Genomic DNA, 25418 nt, shown 5'->3' with positions numbered 1-25418 from the left:
ATAAGCTGTAACAACAAATATTTTCATGAAAAAAAAACGCCTAAACAATATGAACATGTGTGCAAAACATAATTTTAAATAACAAATTGTTCCAAACCATTTACATCGACATTTCATCATAAAAAAACAGATGTAATATTACCCCACCCACTTTTTTAAAGTTAAGTATGAATTATATAGCATTGTTTACACTCCAGCATGAATATTACTATAACAATCTTCACCAAAGTAAAAAAACAATATTCATGGCTACATAATCTGGAATATGTTGCATTATGGGGATGATCAGACCAGTATATCAAGAGTAATGTGCCCCTGATATAATAAAAAATAGCAATATTTACCCATTTTTTACAACTGTATCATTTTTATTTAAAGAAATCTCTGATAAACTTAGAAAATTGTCTAAAATAGAGAATTAGTACGGCCATAGGGTCTTGCAAGACCTAGATTTCAGGCATTTTCAGACTAGCAAGTCCAGAGTTATCTGTCCCTGTTATATAAAAAGTTGCAATATTTGACAATTTTAACGCTCTAGTTTGAACATTTTCATAACAATTTTGATCAGATTTAATGGCAATGTATACGAGCACAGGCTCTTGGAATAACTCGATTTTGGGTATGATCACACCAGCTTGTCCGGAATTATGTGCTCCTGATATATCACAAAAGCTGTCTGTTAACAGCACACTTGAAGGGGTTTAGGAGATACAGAGCAGACACAAAATTGAAGGCTTTGAGTTGTGACCTTGACTTTGAACCGACATGGGTGACTCATGGGCTCTGCACATTGTCTTGATGAGGTGATCATTTGAACCAAGTTTCATGAAAATCCTTCAATTGTTCAAGGGGTTTAGGAGATACAGAGTGGACACAAAATGTTACGGAAGGACGGAAGATGGAAGGACGGAAGTAGGGAAGGATGGACAGAGACCATTCCTATAACCCCCACCAATTGTGGCAGGGGAGTTATAAACACCACGACAATACCTTCAATTCAGCACCTATAAAATTTCATGTTGTGATAATTGCCTACAAAAACAAGTCCCAGTACTGTACCGTATTATCATTTTCTAATCACCTTAAATATTTCTAACAGGTAGTGAACCACCCCAAGTAATCTAAAATATTTCTAATTGTCACTCAAAAATGTTCTGGTATGTAGGACTCTCAATGAAAATTATCTTATATCATATATGATAATAAATCACCTTAATGTCCAGAAGTTGTGTTGAGCTACCTTAAATAATTCTTCCTGTAGTAAGTTACTGAATTAAACCAACAAGCTACTTCTAATCAGGCCATAGAAATATATAAAGTGTGTAGTAGACCAAAAACCTATCAAAGTATCTTTCAAGTCCAGAACTGACTAGTACTGAAATAAATAAATTTCTTTTTAATTCACTGCACAAGATATTATATTTGAAAATTTCTATTAATTGACTATTAGAGAAAAGTACCTTGGACCTTTCATCAATGAAATTTACCAAAATTCTCTAATAGAAAGCAAAGAAAACCTGTAATTTGTTCAGGATAATATTAAACAGTAATGTTCAAATCAAATAAAAGTACATGAATTTGTATACTGGGTATAAATACTCAAACAGATTTTCTGAAAATCTATTAATAGAACAGTTTTACTTTATGCTAAAATTAGTTAACCACTGGACCAATGAAAAATCAATACTACCTTGTAATGAGGATGTGGAAAATTACTGGAATCCCAAAATGTGTACTGTAACTAATAAATGGGGATCCAGAAACTGAATAAAAAAATAGGACAAGTCTAAAAATAAATTCCACTGACTAAGATTAGTAACAAAGTATTGGCTTGTTGAATATACCTTTTAATTGTTAAATATATTGTTTTTAAAATAAATTTTTATTTTGATGGCAATTTCAATAGATTTCAGTAGATTTAAATGATAAAATTTAGTTTGAAAAGAGATAGATAGAAGATACATCCAAAGAACTATAAAATACATTATAGCTATTTGATACAACATGCAGAATCCTTCACCAATTATAGTTTAATTCTGTTAAAATCCCTTTTACCAAGTTAATGTGACTTGTGAATTTTCTTTCTATCTTTTACAATAGCACATCATCTTGGCTCATGGTGATTCTTTTTTTTTTCGTTTGTACTTTATTGAAATCACTCAAAATCCTAACTGATTACTGAAATACTAAACAGTTGTAAAGTTCAACATCCAATTTTGAAAAATTTTGATTGATTTAAATACACATTAATTTTACATCCACTCTAAACCTGTATGATATAATGAACACAATTCTCTCAGATCACTAGCTGTTTACTGGAGGAATCACTGTGTAAAAGTCAAATCAAAATAAGTGTAGACCAGTCTGTAAATACTGTCTCTTCTGTCAATGATAAACCTGTTTCCAAACTTTTCCATACACTAAAAGTTTTCATTTTACTAGTATAATCTTTCTATGTATGTTGTTTCGTCAGAATCACCGGATTTTTTCTGTATCCTAAACTCACTGTTGTCGACCTCTGTAATTGACTTTGTACTTCTGTTCTGTCACCCACTAAGTAACATTATTCATAAAATTCATTCACTTGACAAATTACTCACCACATATGTATAAACATCAACATATGTGTGAAGTCTGGAGTACATCTGACATTATACTTATAATATAAAATTAGTGAGTATCCTGCACAAAGCTCAGCAAAAATTTCTCTCAGAACTGATAATTTATAAATTAATGTTACTTCAAATACTTGTTAATCTGACTGCACATCATTTAACGACCACACATTTACAGTTGACACCTCATCACGAACTCTCACTGGGACTGCATTATTGTACTCGCCCTTACTTGGAACTTTACCAGTTATAAGAAGGAGAAATGTGGTCTGTTCTGCTCTTTATTATTTCCTTAGTATCTGTTCTACCAAGACATTTCTCAAACTGTACTCTACTCATATCTGGTTCTGAAAATAGACATAATCATATCTGGTTTCTGAAAATTGACAATCAATACAATTCGCATCGTTACAGAATACTAACTTGATTACTTATTATTAAATATTTTAAAATTATGTATACTAGGTCTTTATTAATTCATTCATAAATCATCATGATAAAACATATTTAAGCACAATGGTCCATTACTCCAGAAAAGATAAAAGAACCTTAAGGCCTCAACAGACGTTAAGTTCTAGTTGTACAACACTAATTATCTCAAAGATGTACAATTTTAAAATTGTACATCTTTCACATTTAGACAGTATTCCACTTCCATTTAAATAACAGAGCTTTACCTAGTAAACATAGTGCATTAGGTACTAAAAAGAATGTAACCATTCTTAATAAAAAATAATATCCCATGAATATGGTTATAAATGCATGACACAAATGAGTCACGCCATAAGAAAACCAACATAGTGGCTTTGCGACCAGCATGGATCAAGACCAGCCTGTGCATCCACGCAGTCTGATCAGCATCAAAGATGTTTGCTTTCAAAGTCTATTGCAATTAGAGAAACCGTTTCATAGCGAACAGCATGGACAAGACTGCGCAGATGCTGGTCGGAAAGGCAATATGTTGGTTTTCTCATTACGCGGCTCAAATCATTTAACTTTTCACACAGTGACTTTGCGACCAGCATGGATCAAGACAAGCCTGTGCATCCACGCAGTCTGATCAGGATCAATGATGTTTGCTTTCAAAGTCTATTGCAATTAGAGAAACCGTTAGCAAACAGCATGGACAAGTCTGCGCAGATGCTAGTCAGAAAGGCAATGTGTTGGTTTTCTCATGACGCGGCTCAATCATTTAACTTTTTACATAGTGACTTTGCGACCAGCATGGATCAAGACCAGCCTGTGCATCCACACAGTCTGATCAGGATCAAAGATGTTTGCTTTCAAAGTCTATTGCAATTAGAGAAACCATTTCATAGCGAACAGCATGGACAATACTGTGCTGATGCTGGTCGGAAAGGCAATATGTTGGTTTTCTCATGACGCGGCTCAAATCTTACAAAATAGAACATGTCCTAATCTGTAGGTCAAGAAAGATTTGCGAAAACAAGGAATAGCATCCAACACACGATAACATTTGGCTGTACATCTTAAATTTAATTGGTGTTGTACAACAAAAACCTACCGTCTGTTGAGGGCTTTAGAATGAACTAAAATAATTAATAAACAATTACAGTACAGTATGATCTACAATCAAATGACAATACAATATATTTTACATGACTCACCAGACTTTTGGAATCTATAAACCATAAATGAACAGGAACAATGCCACACCACTCGTGACAACTTCCACATTCATTCTGGTGCTGTGCTATTTTGTGTTGATGTCGTATGTATTTCCATGTTTTTTTTCCCCAGTATTTATTTTGGAAATCTTATGGTAAATGTAGACACGCGTACTGTCGCCGAGTGGCTGCTTTTAAATTTCTGACTTTTGTAAGCTGCCTTGACAAGTGGTCCAATTCAATAAGTCCTTCCTTCCTGCCAATCTGGAAACTGGATAAAGTCCTCACGGATCGCTAGTGTAGGAATTCCGAATGCCAGACAAAGTGTCATTTTTTACGAACCATATTTAGATCTACAGAAATACTTCACAGTCTGTTCCGGTACTCTCGACAGCTAACAGTTACTGCCTTAAACTGATGGCAAACGTAAAACAAATGACAGACGTAGTGAGACGAAGATTCGTCAACTTTTTCGCCAAAAAACTGCATCAAGACGACACTTCCGCATTGCGCCAAAACAAACGACCGCTTTACGAAACCGGTGAATGTCGTTAAAAATCCCGCGATTAACTTAGATTTAAAGCCTCAACGAATAGTTTCCTTCTACCTTTTCCATTAAGATGCCGATTATTGAAGATTCTCTTGGAAAGCAAGCAAGAAATAAGTAAAAATCAACAAACTTAAATTTTTCGACTTTACGTAAACCGAGAGCATTCGCGCATGCGCACAAAATGTATCGAACTACCTTAAAGGATTTGATTTTTTTTATTTGTTTGTTTGTTAAGGATTTAACGCCGTTTTTCAACAGTATTTCAGTTATGTAACGGCGGGCAGTTAACCTAACCAGTGTTCCTGGATTCTGTACCAGTACAAACCTGTTCTTCGCAAGTAACTGTCAACTTCCCCACCTGACGCAGAGTGGAGTAAAATGATTCAGACAGTGTCTTTTATCAAATTGTCACGGAGAACATAAGCCTCGCCCAGGGCTCGTACTCACGACCCCGAGATCCGTAGATCTGCGCTCTCCCAACTGAGCTAAGAGGGCAGGCTGATTTAAAAGAGATCTGTTGAATGAGTTTAAATCATGAGTAAAATCATTTAAATGTAAAATTATCTTAAAAATTTAGAAGTGGGAAGAAAGTCTCAAAAAATAAATTCAAAGACCTATTACATTAACCTTACATAAACTGTGTGGCTACGAATATTTAGCGCCAACTTCGCTCAGAAAAAATGCACTCGAGTATTAAGAACTTCGCAAACATGTAAAAACAGGCAACCGCTTGCACCTGCAAATCTTCATGGTTATAAAAAACATACCACTTTATATGGAAGATTCAAATCACTTGCCCCTCGCCGATTTTTGTTCGAGCTTTAATCGAGGCGTTGAATGTTTTATGTGAGGAAGTCATCCAGATGGATTACGGATGATCAGTGATTCTAATCAAGTGCCCGGCCGTGGTGATAAAATGAACGGAGGGGGCCTGGGGTCAAAGCTGGAAAGTCGCCATATGACCAATAATCGTATAGGTGCGTCGCTAAACCAAACAAAAACAAAAGAAATTGTCTGAAAGGTTTCCCTGTATCCTCTGCTGTAAGAGCGCGCAGATAGATCCCTAGTCGTCGCCAAATTGCTCGTACAACTGATTAATATGCTCTCGTGGCGCTCATGTAAATTATTTTACAAGTCTTTATATTTAGAAATTACAACAACGTCTGAAATAAAAGTGAAGATCATAAAACCAAAGATACACAAGCACATTAAGTGTTAAACTATCAGTAGCAGTAAAATACAGATAGAGACTCGTATTAAACTTTGTCGTCTTTTTCATTTTTCTTAAAATTTTCCAGTCATGCCAGAATGATCGCAAGTATAATAAATCTCCTGTCATATGTATGTTATGAACAAAAAGCTGTAGAGATATGCATGGACTTTCATCCAAAAAAAAAAACGAATTTTATTTTAACATATTCGACACATCGCTATTACTACAAACGTCTTTATGTATGGATTAAATTTTGTTTATGAAATGATTAATTCTCAATGGCTCTTCATCTCATGATTCAACTCATTTCGATGGCTTATCTATGTTCTTTTTATCTATGTTTGGCGTTTTCAGTTTCTTAAAACCTCATTCATTATTTTCTCGTTATTCGCTATTAATTCTCCTTACCCTTTTATCAACGTGACATGTTTGTATAGGCCTATCTTAAACTGGTTTCCAAGAAAATCATTGAGTCAACTAAGATATTTCTGATAGTATAATATTTTCTATTATACAAAAAATGAAGGAGAGGCTTTTTAATATTCTGTTACCAATACATAAATTGTGTGAAGTACACGTTTGACACTGTAAAATCCTTTACATCAGAAGGAGGCTATATTTTGAGGAAAATGTCTCCAGCGAAATAAAAATACCACTTTTATTTCAGTCGAAAATTAGAAATCCGTGCATTCGTGGAAAAAAATGAATATGTTCTCCAAATCGAATAATTTCACAGTAAAACTTTTGTTTTTAAATTAGAATTACTTGCTTTATAAGAAACTGAACTTCAAGCAAGATACTTTTATGTAGATGTTGATTTTTTCCAGATACGTATTTGAATCTAATACTCTTATTTACTGAGTCGATCCGTGGGAGGTGATGGCCAGGTGCAGCACCATTCACACACCCTAGCACTGGCTTAAAGGTGTTTAAACAGGTAGATTTGCTAGGACTTTAACAACTAATCATTTACACATGCTTGTGTTATCTGATTGTATAATGTTACTTTTTTACTGGGTGAGTTTTTCAAATTGGACTTTCCTACCCTGGTTGCCTAACCAAGAGTTATTCTAGCATAAGCATAGATTTACTAAACATATGATATGAATATTAACAAGTGCATTATATTTACCTTATATGTCCATTGATATATTTAGCCAAATTTTTTATAAAATCAATATTACCCCCCTCTGTCTGTGTTTGTGGCGCAACAACGATAGTTTGGAAATAAATGAATTTGGAAGTTACATCTGTTTTAAAAATTGTTTTTTATCAGGTTGCTGAAGTACCCCAATATCTATCAAATGCAAATACAAGTGTAAATCTCGAAATGATATTGCAGTCAAAAGAAATAGTTTGCATCTAAAACGTTCATATTAAAGAGGAGGGCAGTAATTTCTAAATTTCATTTAAAATTAATAAAGCATAACTATATTTCTTAGAGAAATCTTGGATAGTTTTGTCCCGTAAAAATTTAAAGTTTCTAACAGAATAAACGAAAACTGAAAAAAATGTCATAAAATGTTGCATAACTGTATTTGACCACCTTTAAGTTGAACTTCTTTATACAAATACACTAAATTGCTAAAAGGGCGTGTTCCTTACATGTATGTGAGATGCAATTTTTGTTTACTGGAAATTTTCTAACTTGAATCTTTGACCAGTGAGCATGTAAAACTATAACTAAATATGTCCATTTTGATAATTTCAATCTAGTAGGTCATACATAATGTTAATAGCATTGCTTGTCTGACATGATAAACAATAATTGTTTTACTTTCTTGGACATAAGAATAAAAGCATCATGACATTTTAAATGTTTGGAATAATAAAATGATTTTTGCATGATAATCGTAATTTTTATTAGAACGGTAAAACTTCCGTAGTCTTTCGTATTTTTAAACTCAACACTTGTTCCTTTTGGTAGAAACGCGAACAAAAAAGCTCAACAACACTCTCGTTAAGATATTGTCCAACCCAGAAAATGTATCCTTTTGTGTTCGTGTAGAAAATATTCTTGCCGGCAGTCTCGTTGAACTAATCTAATATGTGCCTGTTATAGTGCTGTCCTCTTAAAAGCTCCAGATAGTTTTATGATTCTTCTGCCGTCGGTGTATTGTTTATCGGTTGTCATCGGCTTAACTGATTTATATTCTAAACAGATGCCAAAAATAATGTTAAAACCATGAAAAATATGGCTCAGCAAGGTTTTATATTGGGTAATATCTAATCCAGGAAATATGTAATCCTGTGCCATAGAAAATGTCTTTTCCCCCAATCTTCTTAATTAATCTAATTCCCTTCCTTTATAGTGGTATCAGCTTCTCATATTCTTTACGTTGAGCAGTAATTAACACAATGTTTTAAGCAATATGGATTCAAAACGAATAACGTATAGAGTAGCTTAATGTGTCTGTTTTTATATTCAACCCAGTTGATTCTCATTGTATTTTGGTGACAAAAAAGTAATGGTGACGATATAAAAATGGCTCTCCCTTCTCCTAAGGGCTTTGGAAGAAAGTGGTAGTTTATTTGAATTTTGATAAAAAAGAAACAACATTTTATTCATTTGCACTTTTGGAACGTAAAAACAACTTGTAGTCAGTTTCTTGGTAAAACTGTGGAAATCTAAAATTTTATTTTGAAGTTTTGACGAGATACGACAGGAAGTTGCGGGGATACATATTATCGTAGAAACCCATTAGTAAATACTAGTTCTAATTATATTATATGTCCTTGAAGAAAACATAATAAAACGGAACTAAAAATACTTTATATATCTCAATTTGGCAAGAATAAGAAAATCAGATTTCCAGATGTTCTTACTTTCTGAATTTAAAACACACAAAAACGCCATTAAGTATCACTGAACATAAAGTTCTACTAACATGACGTTTTTATTTATTTAGTTTGATATGTAAGCGTCAAATACATCTTTCGAAAACAGCGCAGTAAGTCGGTTCCGATTTAACATTCTGCCATACTCTACCAAGAGTCGTGTAGGGATTTTGACGAACCTGAAATAAATGAGAATTCAAAATTGCTACTTGACAAAAATGTCTTACCTGTTAAATTGCTTTTAATGAAAAACAATCTGTGCCAAGGTGAGTTTAAAAGCATAGCACTTCTAACATTTCAATTTAGTTGTGCATTGTGAACAGCATACTCTTTTTAGGCAATTGCATTCCCTTTTACATACATTTTATTACTGTAGTGGTGAGATGCAATTTTTATACGCCCGTTTGAAAAACGGGACGTATTATGGGAACGCCCCTGGCGGGTGGGCGGGCGGGCGGCGTCCACAGACTTTGTCCGGAGCATATCTTCTACATGCATGAAGGGATTTTGATGAAACTTGGCACAGTTGTTCGCCATCATGAGACGGAGTGTCATGCGCAAAAACCAGGTCCCTAGGTCTAAGGTCAAGGTCACACTTAGAGGTCAAAGGTCAAATTCAAGAATGACTTTGTCCGGAGCATATCTTCTTCATGCATGGAGGGATTTTGATGAAAGTTGGCACAATTGTTCATCATCATGAGACGGAGTGTCATGCGCAAGAACCAGGTCCCTAGCTCTAAGGTCAAGGTCACACTTGGAGGTCAAAGGATACAAGAAAGAAAACTTTGTCCGGAGCATATCTTCTTCATGCATAGAGGGATTTTGATATAACTTGGCACAAATGTTCATCACCACGAGGCGGAGTGTCATACGCAAGGTCTAAGGTCAAGGTCACACTTAGAGGTCAAAGGATACAAGAATGAAAACCTTGTCCGGAGCATTTCTTCTTCATGCATAGAGGGATTTTGATATAACTTTGCACAAATGTTCACCACCACGAGGCGGAGTGTCATGCGCAAGAACCAGGTCCCTAGATCAAAGGTCAAGGTCACACTTAGAGGTCAAAGGTCAGATACAAGAATGACTTTGTCCGAAGCATTTCTTCTTCATGCATGGAAGGATTTTGATGTAACTTGGCACAATTATACACCATCATGAGACTAAGTGTCATGGGCAATTCCCTTCTTTAGAATTACTTCCCTTTGTTGTTACTATAAATAGCTTATATTGTAACTTTTTCATTACTAGTCGTAGGGAAAAATCGAGACCACTTTTCTGTAGTACAACATGCATGTTACATCCAATTATGAGGTGTATTTTGACTAATCTCTACCTGGTAAAGATTTTTTTGTGGACAATTTTTGGGGGGATTTTTTTTTTTTTTTTTTTTTTTTAAAGATTATCTTCCCTTAGTTGTTACTATAAATAACTTATATTGTAACTTTTTTATAATTGACCGTAGGGAAAAAACAAGACCACTTTTCTGTGGTACAACATGGATGTTACTTTCAAATTTTAGGTGTATTTTAAGGTATCTCTACCTGGTAAGGAGTTTTTTTTTGTGGACTTAGAAAAACAAATGACTTACAATGATTACTAAACAACCACAAAATTAAAATTCCATTTGCAAATACAGGTGCTACAGTAAAGAAATTTGCTGTGACGGGCGTATATTGTGACATTCTGGCACTCTTGTTGTTTATTGGTAATATTCTAACTTGAATCTTTGACCAGTGAGCATGTAAAACTATAACTAAAAATGTCCATTTTGATAATTTCAATCTAGTAGGCCATACATAATGTTAAAAGCCTTGCTTGTCTGACATGATAAACAATAATTGTTTTACTTTCTTGGACATAAGAATTAAAGCATCATGACACTTCAAATGTATGAAATAATAAAATAATTAATGCATGATAATCGTAATTTTTATTAGAACGGTAAAACTTCCGTTACGTAGTCTTTCGTATTTTTAAACTCAGCACTTGTTCCTTTTGGTAGAAACGCGAACAAAAAAGCTCAACAACACTCTCGTTAAGATATTGTCCAACCCAGAAAATGTATCCTTTTGTGTTCGTGTAGAAAATATTCTTGCCGGCAGTCTCGTTGAACTAATCTAATATGTGTCTGTTATAGTGCTGTCCTCTTAAAAGCTCAAAATAGTTTTATGATTCTTCTGCCGTCGGTGTGCTGTTTATCAGTTGTCATCGGCTTAACTGATTTATATTCTAAAATGTTTGGAATAATAAAATGATTTTTGCATGATAATCGTAATTTTTATTAGAACGGTAAAACTTCCGTAGTCTTTCGTATTTTTAAACTCAACACTTGTTCTTTTTGGTAGAAACGCGAACAAAAAAGCTCAACAACACTCTCGTTAAGATATTGTCCAACCCAGAAAATGTATCCTTTTGTGTTCGTGTAGAAAATTTTCTTACCGGCAGTCTCGTTGAACTAATCTAATATGTGCCTGTTATAGTGCTGTCCTCTTAAAAGCTCCAGATAGTTTTATGATTCTTCTGCCGTCGGTGTGTTGTTTATCAGTTGTCATCGGCTTAACTGATTTATATTCTAAACAGATGCCAAAAATAATGTTAAAACCATGAAAAATATGGCTCAGCAAGGTTTTATATCGGGTAATATCTAATCCAGGAAATATGTAATCCTGTGCCATAGAAAATGTCTTTCCCCCAATCTTCTTAATTAATCTAATTCCCTTCCTTTATAGTGGTATCAGCTTCTCATATTCTTTACGTTGAGCAGTAATTAACACAATGTTTTAAGCAATATGGATTCAAAACGAATAACGTATAGAGTAGCTTAATGTGTCCGTTTTTATATTCAACCAATTTGATTCTCATTGTATTTTGGTGACAAAAAAGTAATGGTGACGATATAAAAATGGCTCTTCCTTCTCCTAAAGGCTTAGGAAGAAAGTGGTAGTTTATTTGAATTTTGATAAGAAAAGAAACAACATTTTATTCATTTGCACTTTTGGAACGTAAAAACAACTTGTAGTCAGTTTCTTGGTAAAACTGTGGAAATCTAAAATTTTATTTTGAAGTTTTGACGAGATACGACAGGAAGTTGCGGGGACATATTATCGTAGAAACCCATTAGTTAATACTAGTTCTTATGATATTATGTGTCCTTGAAGAAAACATAATAAAACGGAACTAAAATTACTTTATATATCTCAATTTGGCAAGAATAAGAAAATCAGATTTCCAGATGTTCTTACTTTCTGAATTTAAAACACACAAAAACGCCATTAAGTATCACTGAACATAAAGTTCTACTAACATGACGTTTTTATTTATTTAGTTTAATATGTAAGCGTCAAATACATCTTTCGAAAACAGCGCAGTAAGTCGGTTCCGATTTAACATTCTGCCATACTCTACCAAGATTCGTGTAGGGATTTTGACGAACCTGAAATAAATGAGAATTCAAAATTGCTACTTGACAAAAATGTCTTACCTGTTAAATTGCTTTTAATGAAAAACAATCTGTGCCAAGGTGAGTTTAAAAACATAGCACTTCTAACATTTCAATTTAGTTGTGCATTGTGAACAGCATACTCTTTTTAGGCAATTGCATTCCCTTTAACATACATTTTATTACTGCAGTGGTGAGATGCATTTTTTGTTTATTGGAAATTTTCTAACTTGAATCTTTGACCAGTGAGCATGTAAAACTATAACTAAATATGTCCATTTTGATAATTTCAATCTAGTAGGCCTTACATAATGTTAAAAGCCTTGCTTGTCTGACATGTTAAACAATAATTGTTTTACTTTCTTGGACATAAGAATAAAAGCATCATGACACTTCAAATGTTTGAAATAATAACATAATTTTTGCATGATCATCGTAATTTTTATTAGAACGGTAAAACTTCCGTTACGTAGTCTTTCGTATTTTTAAACTCAACATTTGTTCCTTTTGGTAGAAACGCGAACAAAAAAGCTCAACAACACTCTCTTTAAGATATTGTCCAACCCAGAAAATGTATCCTTTTGTGTTCGTGTAGAAAATATTCTTGCCGGCAGTCTCGTTGAACTAATCTAATATGTGTCTGTTATAGTGCTGTCCTCTTAAAAGCTCAAAATAGTTTTATGATTCTTTTGCCGTCGGTGTGCTGTTTATCAGTTGTCATCGGCTTAACTGATTTATATTCTAAACAGATGCCAAAAATAATGTTTAAACCATGACAAATATGGCTCAGCAAGGTTTTATATTGGGTAATATCTAATCCAGGAAATATGTAATCCTGTGCCATAGAAAATGTCTTTTCCCCCAATCTTCTTAATTAATCTAATTCCCTTCCTTTATAGTGGTATCAGCTTCTCATATTCTTTACGTTGAGCAGTAATTAACACAATGTTTTAAGCAATATGGATTCAAAACGAATAACGTATAGAGTAGCTTAATGTGTCCGTTTTTATATTCAACCCAGTTGATTCTCATTGTATTTTGGTGACAAAAAAGTAATGGCGACGATATAAAAATGGATCTTCCTTCTCCTAAAGGCTTAGGAAGAAAGTGGTAGTTTATTTGAATTTTGATAAGAAAAGAAACAACATTTTATTCATTTGCACTTTTGAAACGTAAAAACAACTTGTAGTCAGTTTCTTGGTAAAACTGTGAAAATCTAAAAATTTTATTTTGAAGTTTTGACGAGATACGGCAGGAAGTTGCGGGGACATATTATCGTAGAAACCCATCAGTAAATACTAGTTCTAGTTATATTATATGTCCTTGAAGAAAACATAATAAAACGGAACTAAAATTACTTTATATATCTCAATTTGGCAGGAATAAGAAAATCAGATTTCCAGATGTTCTTACTTTCTGAATTTGAATTAACTTGGCATAAATGTTTACCATAATAATACAATGTGTCACGCGCAAAATCCAGACCCTAGCTTTAAGGTCAAGGTCGCACTTAGATGTTAAATGTTAACATGGTTTGTTTCTTGTCCGGCCACCGATGAAGGAATTTTAAAATTATTTGGCATAAATATTCTCTATAATGAGATGACATGTCATGCGAAAAAACCAGAGGTCAAGGTCACAATAAGAAGTCAAAGTTTAACGCGGTCTTTTTTTTTCTGGTGGTCCATAACTCTGCCAGTAATCAAGGGATTTGAAAATAATTTGACACAAATGTTAACAATATTGAAGAAGTGTATTGAGCTTACGACACAGGTCTCTGAGATCAAAGTCAAGGTCACAAAATGATTCATACCTAACTTATTCTGGCATATACTGCGCAGACAGCAGTAGAATTGTTGGCACGATTCGGGGGCATTTGTCACTAATAATGACAGCTCTTGTTGTCTTCAGAAAATTCGCATGATAAGATGATGTATCATTACAATCAAATGTCTGATTATGTCTTCTTACATGTGTCAACATTAGAAATTGTTAGACGTCAATTTGGTAAAGACAAATTTTGGTAAATATTAGGTGGTTTGCAATCAAAAACGTTTTGCACCATAATGATATTCGAGACAAACACGTTTGTTACGTAATGTCGGGTTGGCACATATTACTTTTATCTTGCAGTTAGCATACGGTATCACTTTGTTATTGAATTATGCTCTTTTCTCTTATGACAAAATATGATATTTGAAAAGTTGATTTTTTTTCAAATGCCTGCATTGTCACATGTTACATATTTACGCAAGTTTACATATTGTAAATACAATAACAGCACGTGTTTTGTTTTCTTTCATTTTCTGGGTAAATGAAAAACTTATTGAGTGTTCCTTAAAACAGTCACATTATTTTAGATCCACTCGTCTTTTATTCATTTTTAAGTCTGCAGTATTAGAAATTCTATCGGCACTTATTTGCACTACATTTTAATTGAAGGTTTGGGTTCTTAGAATACATCTGTGTGGTGTTTATATATAAATGGAAAGTCTGGAAAACTTTGTTATTCGATCAATATGTCTCATTTTGCTTGACGAAGTTGCTTGTGCAAATGAGACAGATAGATGCTACGCTATGTTATTAGGTAGCATTCTAATAAAGTGCTCTGATGTAAATTACACTCAAATTTACATAACGCGATTTGAGATCTATAGAATTATTCCAACATATACAATAATATCTAAGTATAATATGTTACATGGCTTTGTTACAGTTTGCTCCTACTTGATTGCCTTTCAGTTCTTTTTGATTTGTTTGCTTTTAGTTTTTATTGTATGGCTAGGAATATAATCTGGCATAATTTACTGGCAAATCTGATTGTTGTAAAACAATACTGGGAAATCTTATGTTGCTCTTTATATACATACACAGCACCTGCAAATTTCTCATCATCAAAACAAGACATGATAATCTCTAAACTATTTGCATCAGTATTGGGGAGACTGTTCTCTGAACTGTCGTCAATGCTATGATTCGCATGAAATGTTCTAAAGGGTGGTATGTTATGTAATAACTTTAGAAACGATATACAACAGGGCACCAGAAGGAGACACAATAACGGATACAAGTTCAGGATATGCATCTGTCAAGGAAAAGTAATAGTGCGAAACTAAAATTACCATTGCTATCTGTAGGACCAAACTCTTTCATGTTAACTGTATTTTGATTGCATTTATCAAAGTGTTTCATAACAAAATAATAGGTACACGGTCTAAAACTTTTTAAGTATGCTGAAAGCATTTATAATGTGTATGATTATGGTTACGGGGGAGATAATAATGAAAATAACGACAATTGTCATTTTTATAATATGGTCCAAAAACAACAAACGTCTAAAAATAAAGTCCACAGCAGACAATCACGTCATAACTTGGTACAAATAATGCCGGACACACCGATCAAGCCTAATTTTTCAGTGTGTTTAGGTGATACAATTATTTTTGTTGCATATACTACATGGTTGTCAGTTGGTCTTTGCTTAGATTTTCTTGATTCCACATGGTTATATGGCGACATTCTAGATTTGATGGTAGAGTAAGACCCAAGGTACCCGTTCTGACATTACTATTACAGGGGCATGTAAACACAAGCGTAGAACCAAAGATCTTCAATAAGCCAAGCGACCCTAACCACTTGACTACAGGTGCCTTCGAAAATCAGTTTGAACTTAAACCCTATAAATTTTAATGTTTTTTTTTTCGATTTGCTTTTGATTAAAGTTAGTTTCTTTTAGTTTTTATTGTATGGCTAGGAATTCACATATATACTAACTTCTTTATAAATGGAAGTCTGAAACTGCCTAAAATATACTTAATAAAAGTTAACGACTTGGTTGCCTTTCAGTTCTGTTTGTCTTGTTTGCTTTTAGTTTTTATTTTTGGCTAGGAATTCACATATATACGTAACTTCTTTTTATCACATGTTTGACGTCGCGGGAGTGTAATAAAGTCATTAAATAAAAACGATAATACACTAGTGTAATAAAGCTTTGACGTCGACGTCGTTTATAGTAAAGGCGACGTTGGTCAAATTGACTTGTTTATATAGTAAAAAAAAAGAAAGTAAAATTTTTAATGTTTCGACAGGAAAGGCTAACATGTGATAAATAGAATATTACATTTGTGACTTTCCACATTGAATTTATTAAACTCGTTGAATAAAATTGATAAAATGCTCGGCAGAGCCTCGCATCTTATTATTTTTTTCAACTCGTTTAATAATTTCAATATGAAAAGATACTCATGTAATATCCTCTATATAAATGGAAGTCTGAAACTGCCTAAAATATACTTAATAAAAGTTAACGATATTGAAGAGATATGAAACGAACACAAAATACAATCCATTTCACATTCGGTCTCTCCAAACGACTAGAATGGATTGGAGTTTGCTCTTCTTATCGCCTGTCTTGACAGACGATATCTGAGCGTACACATTTTGTAACGGAAGAATGCATGGACGTGAACACGTATAAGATATTTCCTACACATGTAGTGCTTATTACGTACGCACGTACTGGTAATTACGTCCGCACAATAATATGACCCATGTGTCACCGATCTATTGCCTTACAATCAAATTTATATGACTGTAATACTCTCCCATATGAGCATAACTATTAATCATAATTCAATACATGCATTGTAACAAATTCCATATTAACAGATAGACCTGATTTTATATTGCTCATGTCTCGTTATTAGTATATATTTACCTCCGTTTGCTGCGGAATTAAACGAAGTGGACAATAAAGTGTAATATTTTTGTATGTATAACTAACTACCAGCTATATTATTATAAAGGTGTGATACTTTAAGACAAAATAGAAAAAGCTGCCTCTTTTGCAAACAAGAATGTGAAAACTAATGCGTTTATATGATGTTGTCATATACCTTTATCCAGTTCGATCTTTCTATAATTACTGCAGATTGTAACAGCAATTTATATAAAACGCATTGTATAACATAAACACAAGTCAGGCAACAGCTTGTAAAAATCTGAGTTTACAAAACACTGGCCAAAAATATGAGTAAAACATTATTCTCACTATATAAACAGCTTCTTCTTATATTAAGCTATTTTACACAGATGCACCATGTTACCTTTATTTTCTCAAAACATAACTTAAGGTCGTAGTGTACTTTTATGGGCGCTGTGATGAATGCCCGTTTGTGCCATGTAATTGTTTTATCGACATTAGACATTCCGAAATAGATTAACAAATCAAATTGTCTTCATATCTTTATATAGTGCATGTATTTGTTTGATATATTGATGAGTCACTAGCACGGCCGTGTTACAATCGTTCTTGTGAAAATATTTGATTTCCTTGGTATAAACGTTTGTGGGTTTGGCAAAAACGGCTTTTTCGCGGGAACGTGGGTACATGGATTTTAACTTAATACACCAACAGATTAAATAAGCACACCGAAAAATAAATGGATAATATTCATTATAAAATGTAAATGTAATTGTGGTAATCACTATTTGAAATGACTGGGGTTCTAAAATACATCATACTTGTAACTGTTTTTAGAGGCTGGATTTTTACTGCTTTTGCAGGTAGTTTTCTTCCTGTTTCTATATTTATTATTAACAATGATCTCTGAAGTCAATGTGTCAACAGTTAATTTCAATTTATAACACAACTTATATTATACACTTCCATTCGTTATTGGCTACTATTATAAAAGCTTGGATATTTTTTTCAAATCTTCTAGATTTAGAAGATACCATGCGCTGTACAACCTAGAAGGTGTTGGCGTACAGCTCACAGTAAAAGCTTCTGCTTTTAATTTGATTATCCTACACGATACATGTATCAGTTTTTTTTTCAAAAGGCTCACAAACACAAAAAGAAAGCTATTTAAACACATATTAAAGTGGAAGAAATGCATTGCATATGGAATCCGCCGACACATTTATAACGGTGAATTGTTTTTTTTAATTACAGGTCAAATAAATAATATAAGGTAACTTTAATCTGCCATTTTGTTCTATGGTGCCAAATAAACGAAGCGGCGGCTTTTTTTTATCATTTTATCAGATATTAGAATGTTTATTTTTAGCATATTTTGAAAACAATTTCCCTGTTAAATAATGCGAGATGTCCTAGCACACAGGATGAACGCATGGACAAAGGAATCTTTTCTTTCTCATTATTAACATTTAGTATTCAGCCTTATTTATCATAATGATATATCCGTTTTAATACTATAAATTATTTATTTTCTAATTCCAAATTTGTCAAATAAAATAAAAGCCAAACTTATCATACAGTATACAAATAATCTATTCTATTAATGATTTTATCAAATTGTAATATTATCTAATCTAGGCGATAAATCTACTATTATTTCATTGTCTGCAATAAGATCAGAGTTATCAGTTTTGAAGCTAACAGTGCGATTATAACATTATGAAGTCATCAACTAATCAATTAATTATCTGAAACACGCACTACAACGTCATAAGTAATGAATAAGCTTAACCTGTGTTTTACTGTTTCTATAAAGTGTTAGTAAATAAAATCTGTAAAAAGATCATTTGTAAGTGTATCATCACGAAGTAATAGGTTCACAGTCTAAAACAAAATAAAATATCGGCATTTGCATATTTTGACTGTGTTTGTAAGAAAGGAAAACCCGACATAGGTATAAATTATCACATTTACAGCTGTGTAAGTTTAAATGGAAATGATTGTAGATATTTTGGGTGAAACAGATAGATGTTCGAATAATCCTTATAACAAATTATAATTCATGTAATTATTTCATGTAAATACACATTATCAACATTTTCATAATCAGACATAATTTATTGGTTAGTCTGATTGTTGCTTTTTATATACATACACAGCACCTGCAAATTTCTCATCATCAAAACAAGACATGATAATCTATACAACTATTTGCATCAGTATTTGGGAGAATGTTCTCTGAACTGTCGTCTTTTATTTAGAAAAGTACGTTCTGAGTTGTAAATTGCCATAAATGCTATGATTCGCATGAAATGTTCTAAAGGGTGGAATGTTATGTAATAACTTTAGAAACGATATACAACAGGGCACCAGAAGGAGACACAATAACGGATACAAGTTCAGGATATGCATCTGTCACATCTGTCAAGGAAAAGTAATATTGCGAAACTAAAATTACCATTGCTATCTGTAGGACCAAACTCTTGCATGTTAACTGTACTTTGATTGCATTTATCAAAGGGTTTCATCACAAAATAATAGGTACACGGTCTAAAACTTTTTAAGCATGCTGAAAGCATTTATACTGTTTATGATTAGGTACGAAGGCGATAATACTGTAAATAACGACAATTGTCATTTTAATTTATATGTTTACACATGGGTTCCATTGATTCGTAAAACGATTTCATTCTTTATGTCCGGGCTTTTGTACCTTATCCAGATAAATAAATCTAAAGAATGGTATTAATGGATTATTAAAAAGTAGCTACCTTTTTGTTCTTAATGCGTACAGTTGTTATGCTTTTACTGCAATAAAAAACTTTTGAAAGGAATTTGATGTTTTATAGGAATTACATGTCTCTTTATATGAATACATTTATATATGACCGGTCTATTTTCAACATATGTTTGCTCACCTGAAGTCAAAACTTGTAACAAAATCACTGAATATTAATTTTAATTTTGTGTTATACACACTTATTAAATGTTTTCCGCCGAAAAATCAAAACCGTTTGCCCTTGATCAGAATGTCATGCCACTGACTGGCAAAGCCAAATAATATATGCAAAGTCTGCTTAAGGTACGTGATCATTTCGGCTTTCCTGGTAATAATAAAAAAAATATATTGTGTAATTCATTTTGTAACATTATCTGAAGGGCGTTTTCTAGAATGAATATTTCAAAACAGTTTTCAAATCCGTGTTATATCAGAAATGTATCATATTACCTTATCAGTCCTTTTTTCATCTAAGATGCATTTTTAGTGTTGTGTATTGAATTTAGCTTGTAACTTTGAAATGAAATAAGATCCTGTAAACTGCGAAAACAGCAAGTTCCGCATTTGTACAAAAAAGTGAAGTAATGATAACAACATAACGTACGTACCAATAATTGTTGATCAGCCAGTCACTGATATTGTGTATAAAAACTTAAACTCTAATTATTTAGGAAATTATACACTGAACAAAACTTATAAACATCACCAAATAATTTTAGGTACTGAAAGACTACGTCTGTTTTAAAGACAAAAATAATTATATACATTGTTAATACATTTCATTGCAAATATGCCAGTGATATTTCAGTCAAACCAAAACATGTAGGGTTAACATCTTCACCCCCAAAACATAAAGTCACAAGCTTTACGATACCGACGGGTCCGTGTTTTCAGTACCGCGTGTGTCCCCCATTTGCAGCAATCACAGCAAGACACCTCGCTCTCATAGATACAATGTAGTTACAAATATCACGCTGCATAATATTTACCTAAACAGTTGTTATGTCACGCGAGAGTCCAACGAGAGTAAGTCCCACACATGTTCTATGGGTTAAGGTCGGGACTTTTCGATGGCCATTGCAGGATTCTTACGTCGTTTTGTGTGAACATATTTCGGGTAACCCGAGCAGTTTGGCAAGGAGCGTTATCCTGGGCTAAAACCATTCCCCGATTGGCACGGATGTGCGGAATAAGTACGGGTTGGATAATGTCATCCTGGTACTTTCAGCCATTGAGATTTCCTCAAGTTGAATATGGCTATTGGAGTCTTGGTGTGTAAAGAAACCCCTGCCCACACCACAACTGATCCTCCCCCAAAACGATCGATCTCTATAAGACAATTTGCGCTCACCCGCCTTCCCCGTCGGCGAAAGATGCGTTTTCGGTGTCGACACGACAGGGTTTGATCCGAACCTCATTGACAAACACCACGTTTGCCCAGTCAGCCCTGGCAAATTTTCTTAAGTATTGCCTTGCCCATTCTAACCTTGCTCGTTGGTGTCTAGGGGTGAGAACTGGGACCTTCCGTGGACGACGGGATCGCAAAGCGACGGCCCTGAGGCGATTACGGATGGGCATGACGGTTGTGTGTACCTACGGTCTGCCTCGCTTACTCGGTTGGAGGTCTGAATCGTTGCGTAAGTGGGACAGAACAATGTACCTGTCTTGATGGTGCGTTCTTACTCTCCCCCGAGGACGGCGTGGTTCATTAGCAACACTTTCGGTCCGAAGAAGTTTCGCCCATAACAGATGCTTGTATTATGCTTATTGAAGACTCTTCCAACCTAGAATAGTTTTAAAAGAACGCGTTAAACCATACAAAAACAAGAAAGTTTGTGTAATTTTAAAAAATCGGTTACAAAAAGATTATTTAGTTACAAAGTACAACGTACTTGTCTGACTGGCATGCCAGTTTGGAGCATTCCGACGGCTCTACCACGTTTTTCGATAAACATTCTGGCCGTATTTAATGTTTTTACTTTAGCGCATAAGACAAAGAATCGATCGGAATAGTTTGTGTTAATTTCCATGGTTTGCATGTGATTTTCGAGACAAAATTTTAAAAGTGAACCATTCATTCCGCTTGGGTTTCCGCCACAGTGGACACGAGTTTTACCTGTATAAATTGCTAGACCTTGATGTTTAATAAAAATTTGCTATTTTTGTGTAGATTTATATAATAATTGCTAAGAAATTGCACTTTATAAGATGTCGGTTTATAAGTTTTGTTCAGTGTATAATGCAAGAGGAAAACATTTAAAGTGGAATTATGCACATTTTTTAAGTAAAAATCCAGCTGAAATAGATGTGTGTGTAAAAAGGGTGGAGAAAATTATAGCTTTTAACCCAATATACCAAACTCTTCCTGCTGCCAATACGAAATAATAAGTTTCCAAATATGACTTTTCTTATTTTGACTTGGGCAGTCGTTTTAAGAAAAGTCAAACCTGCATGCAGGAGTTGCTTCCCTTCAACTTCAGAAATCTCTATAATTATACCTATAGGTAAGGGAGATCACTTTGTAGAAGATTGAAGAAAAGTACTAGTATTTTATTAGTCCAATTTCTTTATTTCTAAAGCATCAACTTCAAATACTTCTGGCATTATGGTTAATTTAACACATTTAAATGCACAGCAACCAAAAATTGTTTTCATAAAACATTCACCAAAAATACACAGTGTGCAGTAAGATGCGCATAATGCCACTTTAACAATACAAACGTTGTCACAAAAATGATGTAAAGTAGACTACAATTGACGGTTTGATGAAAAACAAGGTAACAACAAATACCACAGTCTCAATCGAAATAAAGTTACCTTTATTCTAACTTAAACATAATCAAGTCGTATTTGTGTCATTTCTATTAAAATACCATGCTCATTTATTTTTTCTATTATCTAATCTATGTCTAAACTTTGCTTGAAAATAAAAATGAATCTACATCTTAAATGTATATGAGCCATGCCATGGGAAAACCAACATAGTGGCTTTGCGACCAGTATGGATCCAGACCAGCCTGCGCATCCGCGCAGTCTGGTCAGGATCCATGTTGTTCGCTAACAGTTTCTCCAATTCCAATAGGCTTTAAAAGCGAACAGCTTGGAGCCTGACCAGACTGCGCGGATGCGCAGGCTGGTCTGGATCCATGCTGGTCGCATACCCACTATGTTGGTTTTCTCACGGCACGGCTCATATATTCAAAGAGTTACTACATTGCCTGTTCATGAACAACGTTACTTTAGATTACAAATCTTAAGCTTTATGAAGAACGTTAGTTACGTAATTATTATAGCACTTTCACAAAACTAGAATACAGACAACCGCTTATATTATATCTGAAATACTCCGTAATTTATTTGTCTGGAAAAATTGCACCACATATCCTGCTGTAGGAGCAAAGAGACAGACACCAGTTTGTCCTCAAGTTGTGCGTACAATTTTCGATGCTCTTGCGGCGTCCATAGGTGTTATCGTTCATGTCTATGAATAACAACTGTATCTAAATAAATGTAGATATTACAAAATGATAGACATGGATAAAACGGATGAGCACATTTTGTAATTTGCTGTCAGTCTATATCTACAGTACAGTTACAAGGTCATATTAGACTTTGTTGTTTGCTATATCTGCTTAGTAATATAAACCTGCAGTCATATGTATATTCATACTAGCGGCGCTTGATCAGAATGATGCAACTGTTCTCCATTTGCTATATATATTCGTCGTCTCCCATACTTACATCCCATATGCCTTTTTAATAACGATCCCCGAATGTTCTTTTACGTTAAGAGCTATTGATCATGTTCGCTCTATTATCGATGCAACACATTTGATAAGATCTGTCTTGTTACAGATTATCAAATTAACTTAAATAAATACAGAATAGTCCTTCTTTTTCTGAAACAGGATTGCATTTCTGTCTTGTGTATGACTTAAAGACTTGTTTCGGGTCTTTAGAATACTACTGAAGAGCATGTTTTTGCTTAAGATTTTATTCCCCGTTAAATTCGGTTCAATGGGCTCAGTTAGAATTTTGCTTCTTAGAATTAATTTGAACGTTTGGCCAAAGAAAAGACAAATGTATATTTAAATACCTCCATTTTGTCGGAACGATGTTAACAAAGCTGAAATCAATAATTGTAAAAATAAGATACATTTGAAAACACTTCGAAGTGTCTGGAACAAAGAAATAAAAGCAATATGACACGTTGCGATTTGATTATGAAATACATTTCAAGAAAAAGATAGCAGTACTTCCTTCGAACCCATTATGTTTCCTTTTTACTTGCACTGTGAGACGTGAATGAAATAGCTCAATAATGTTCTCGCATTATGGTTTCGTCTGTTTAGGAAGTGTCCAGGAGTGTTCTACTGCGTCCTTTTAGGGAGTTACTGCTTTGAGTAATCTTAATGTTTATTCGATAAAAATGTTTTTATAGTCTGAAAATAAATTTGTAATTCAATTTAACAGCATGAGTAAGCAGATAGACATGTAAAAAATGCTAACGCCGGCGTGTTGAATATCAGCTTCACAGAAGAAAACGTCTTCAAAAGTTTGTGTTGACCGAAATTTTTTATTATAATTTTGACATTGTTTCTTTTCACATGCAATGCACCATCGTTTCTTTGCACGTTTTGTTGTGTTTTTTTTAATCTTTTTGTTATAAAATAAGCTTGAGGGGAAAGATAGGTAAAACCTAGAAAGGTGTCAAGTAATTTCTAAACAGGAACCTATTTATTTACCATGGGAAGTAGATAAACAAAGCTTCGTTTAGACTGGGTCAATATGCCGGCATATTATTATTGATATAGATAGATAAGTAGTTAACCACAGCATTTTTCATATCAAGAAGTCTTAATATATTGGAGGTGTTAGATACTAACTTGCATTCTTTATCATTGGTATTTATATCTGTTTATTTCAGTTGAGCCTTAACAGATTTGCTGCAGAGCGAATTAGCCAATAGTACCAACGTTTTACCAATAGTTGAGGAGTTACAATCGCAAAGAAGTGTAAAGTTTATTTAGAAAAGTGACTGGCGTTGAAAAGTGGCATCCTGGTCAAACGGGAAACTTAGATGGTCTTTCGCACAAAAATACAGGATATGTTATTACAATATTAGAAAATGGGACCGTTATTAACATTTCTTCTGCTACTGAATGAATTTCGGATATTTACTACTGCAACAGGTTTGTGACTTTAGTATTTTACTTCCAACACAGTGTATTTATCATTTCTGCATAATCAAGTGTTTTTGATATTTCAATGTTTGTTTTTGACAAGATTTGCTCTCTTCTTGATATTTGCTATTTTGTAATGATAGGGTTTTGTTTCCTAGTAATTTATGAAATTAACAACAAAAACTTTTCTGCGAGTTCGTGCCGTTAAGATCAGTACTGATATACAATTCGTATATTTTCTTTTTTAAGGCTAAGAACATACTGATACACTTAATGTGTGATATTTTAACGCTTTCTCTATTACTTAAAGCCAAAAAACAAATTTGAATGAAATACATAGAGCAAAAGGGTATTAGTAGTACAATAACATTTTCATATATATCCTTTTAAACAGTTTTTAAGTGTTTGAAGACTGGCGATAAAGTCTGTCTTTGTATAGCAGGAAACACGATATTTCGGTCACAACATACA

The 25418-nt window shown here is 33.6% G+C and overlaps 1 protein-coding gene across 7 annotated transcripts in view; it reads left to right on the top strand.

The window, feature by feature from the left end:
• Positions 1-25418, top strand: part of LOC123522921 (acetylcholine receptor subunit alpha-type acr-16-like) — a 253605-nt gene that overhangs the window by 117795 nt on the left and 110392 nt on the right. For 5 of the 7 annotated variants that reach the window (XM_053549488.1, XM_045300447.2, XM_045300445.2 and 2 more), the window contains one exon: positions 24692-24956. In XM_053549488.1, the coding sequence (XP_053405463.1) occupies positions 24893-24956 (64 nt within the window). In that variant the 5' untranslated portion in view covers positions 24692-24892. Of the gene's footprint in view, positions 1-17535; positions 17849-24691; positions 24957-25418 lie in introns of those variants that run through there. The other 2 variants (XM_045300446.2, XM_045300444.2) reach the window with 2 other exon arrangements.

This window comes from Mercenaria mercenaria, chromosome 8 (genome assembly GCF_021730395.1).
Source record: "Mercenaria mercenaria strain notata chromosome 8, MADL_Memer_1, whole genome shotgun sequence".
Classification (NCBI taxonomy): Eukaryota; Metazoa; Mollusca; class Bivalvia; order Venerida; family Veneridae; genus Mercenaria; species Mercenaria mercenaria.
Note: the sequence above shows the minus strand (reverse complement) of the source record. Positions and strands in the feature narration are given on the sequence as shown.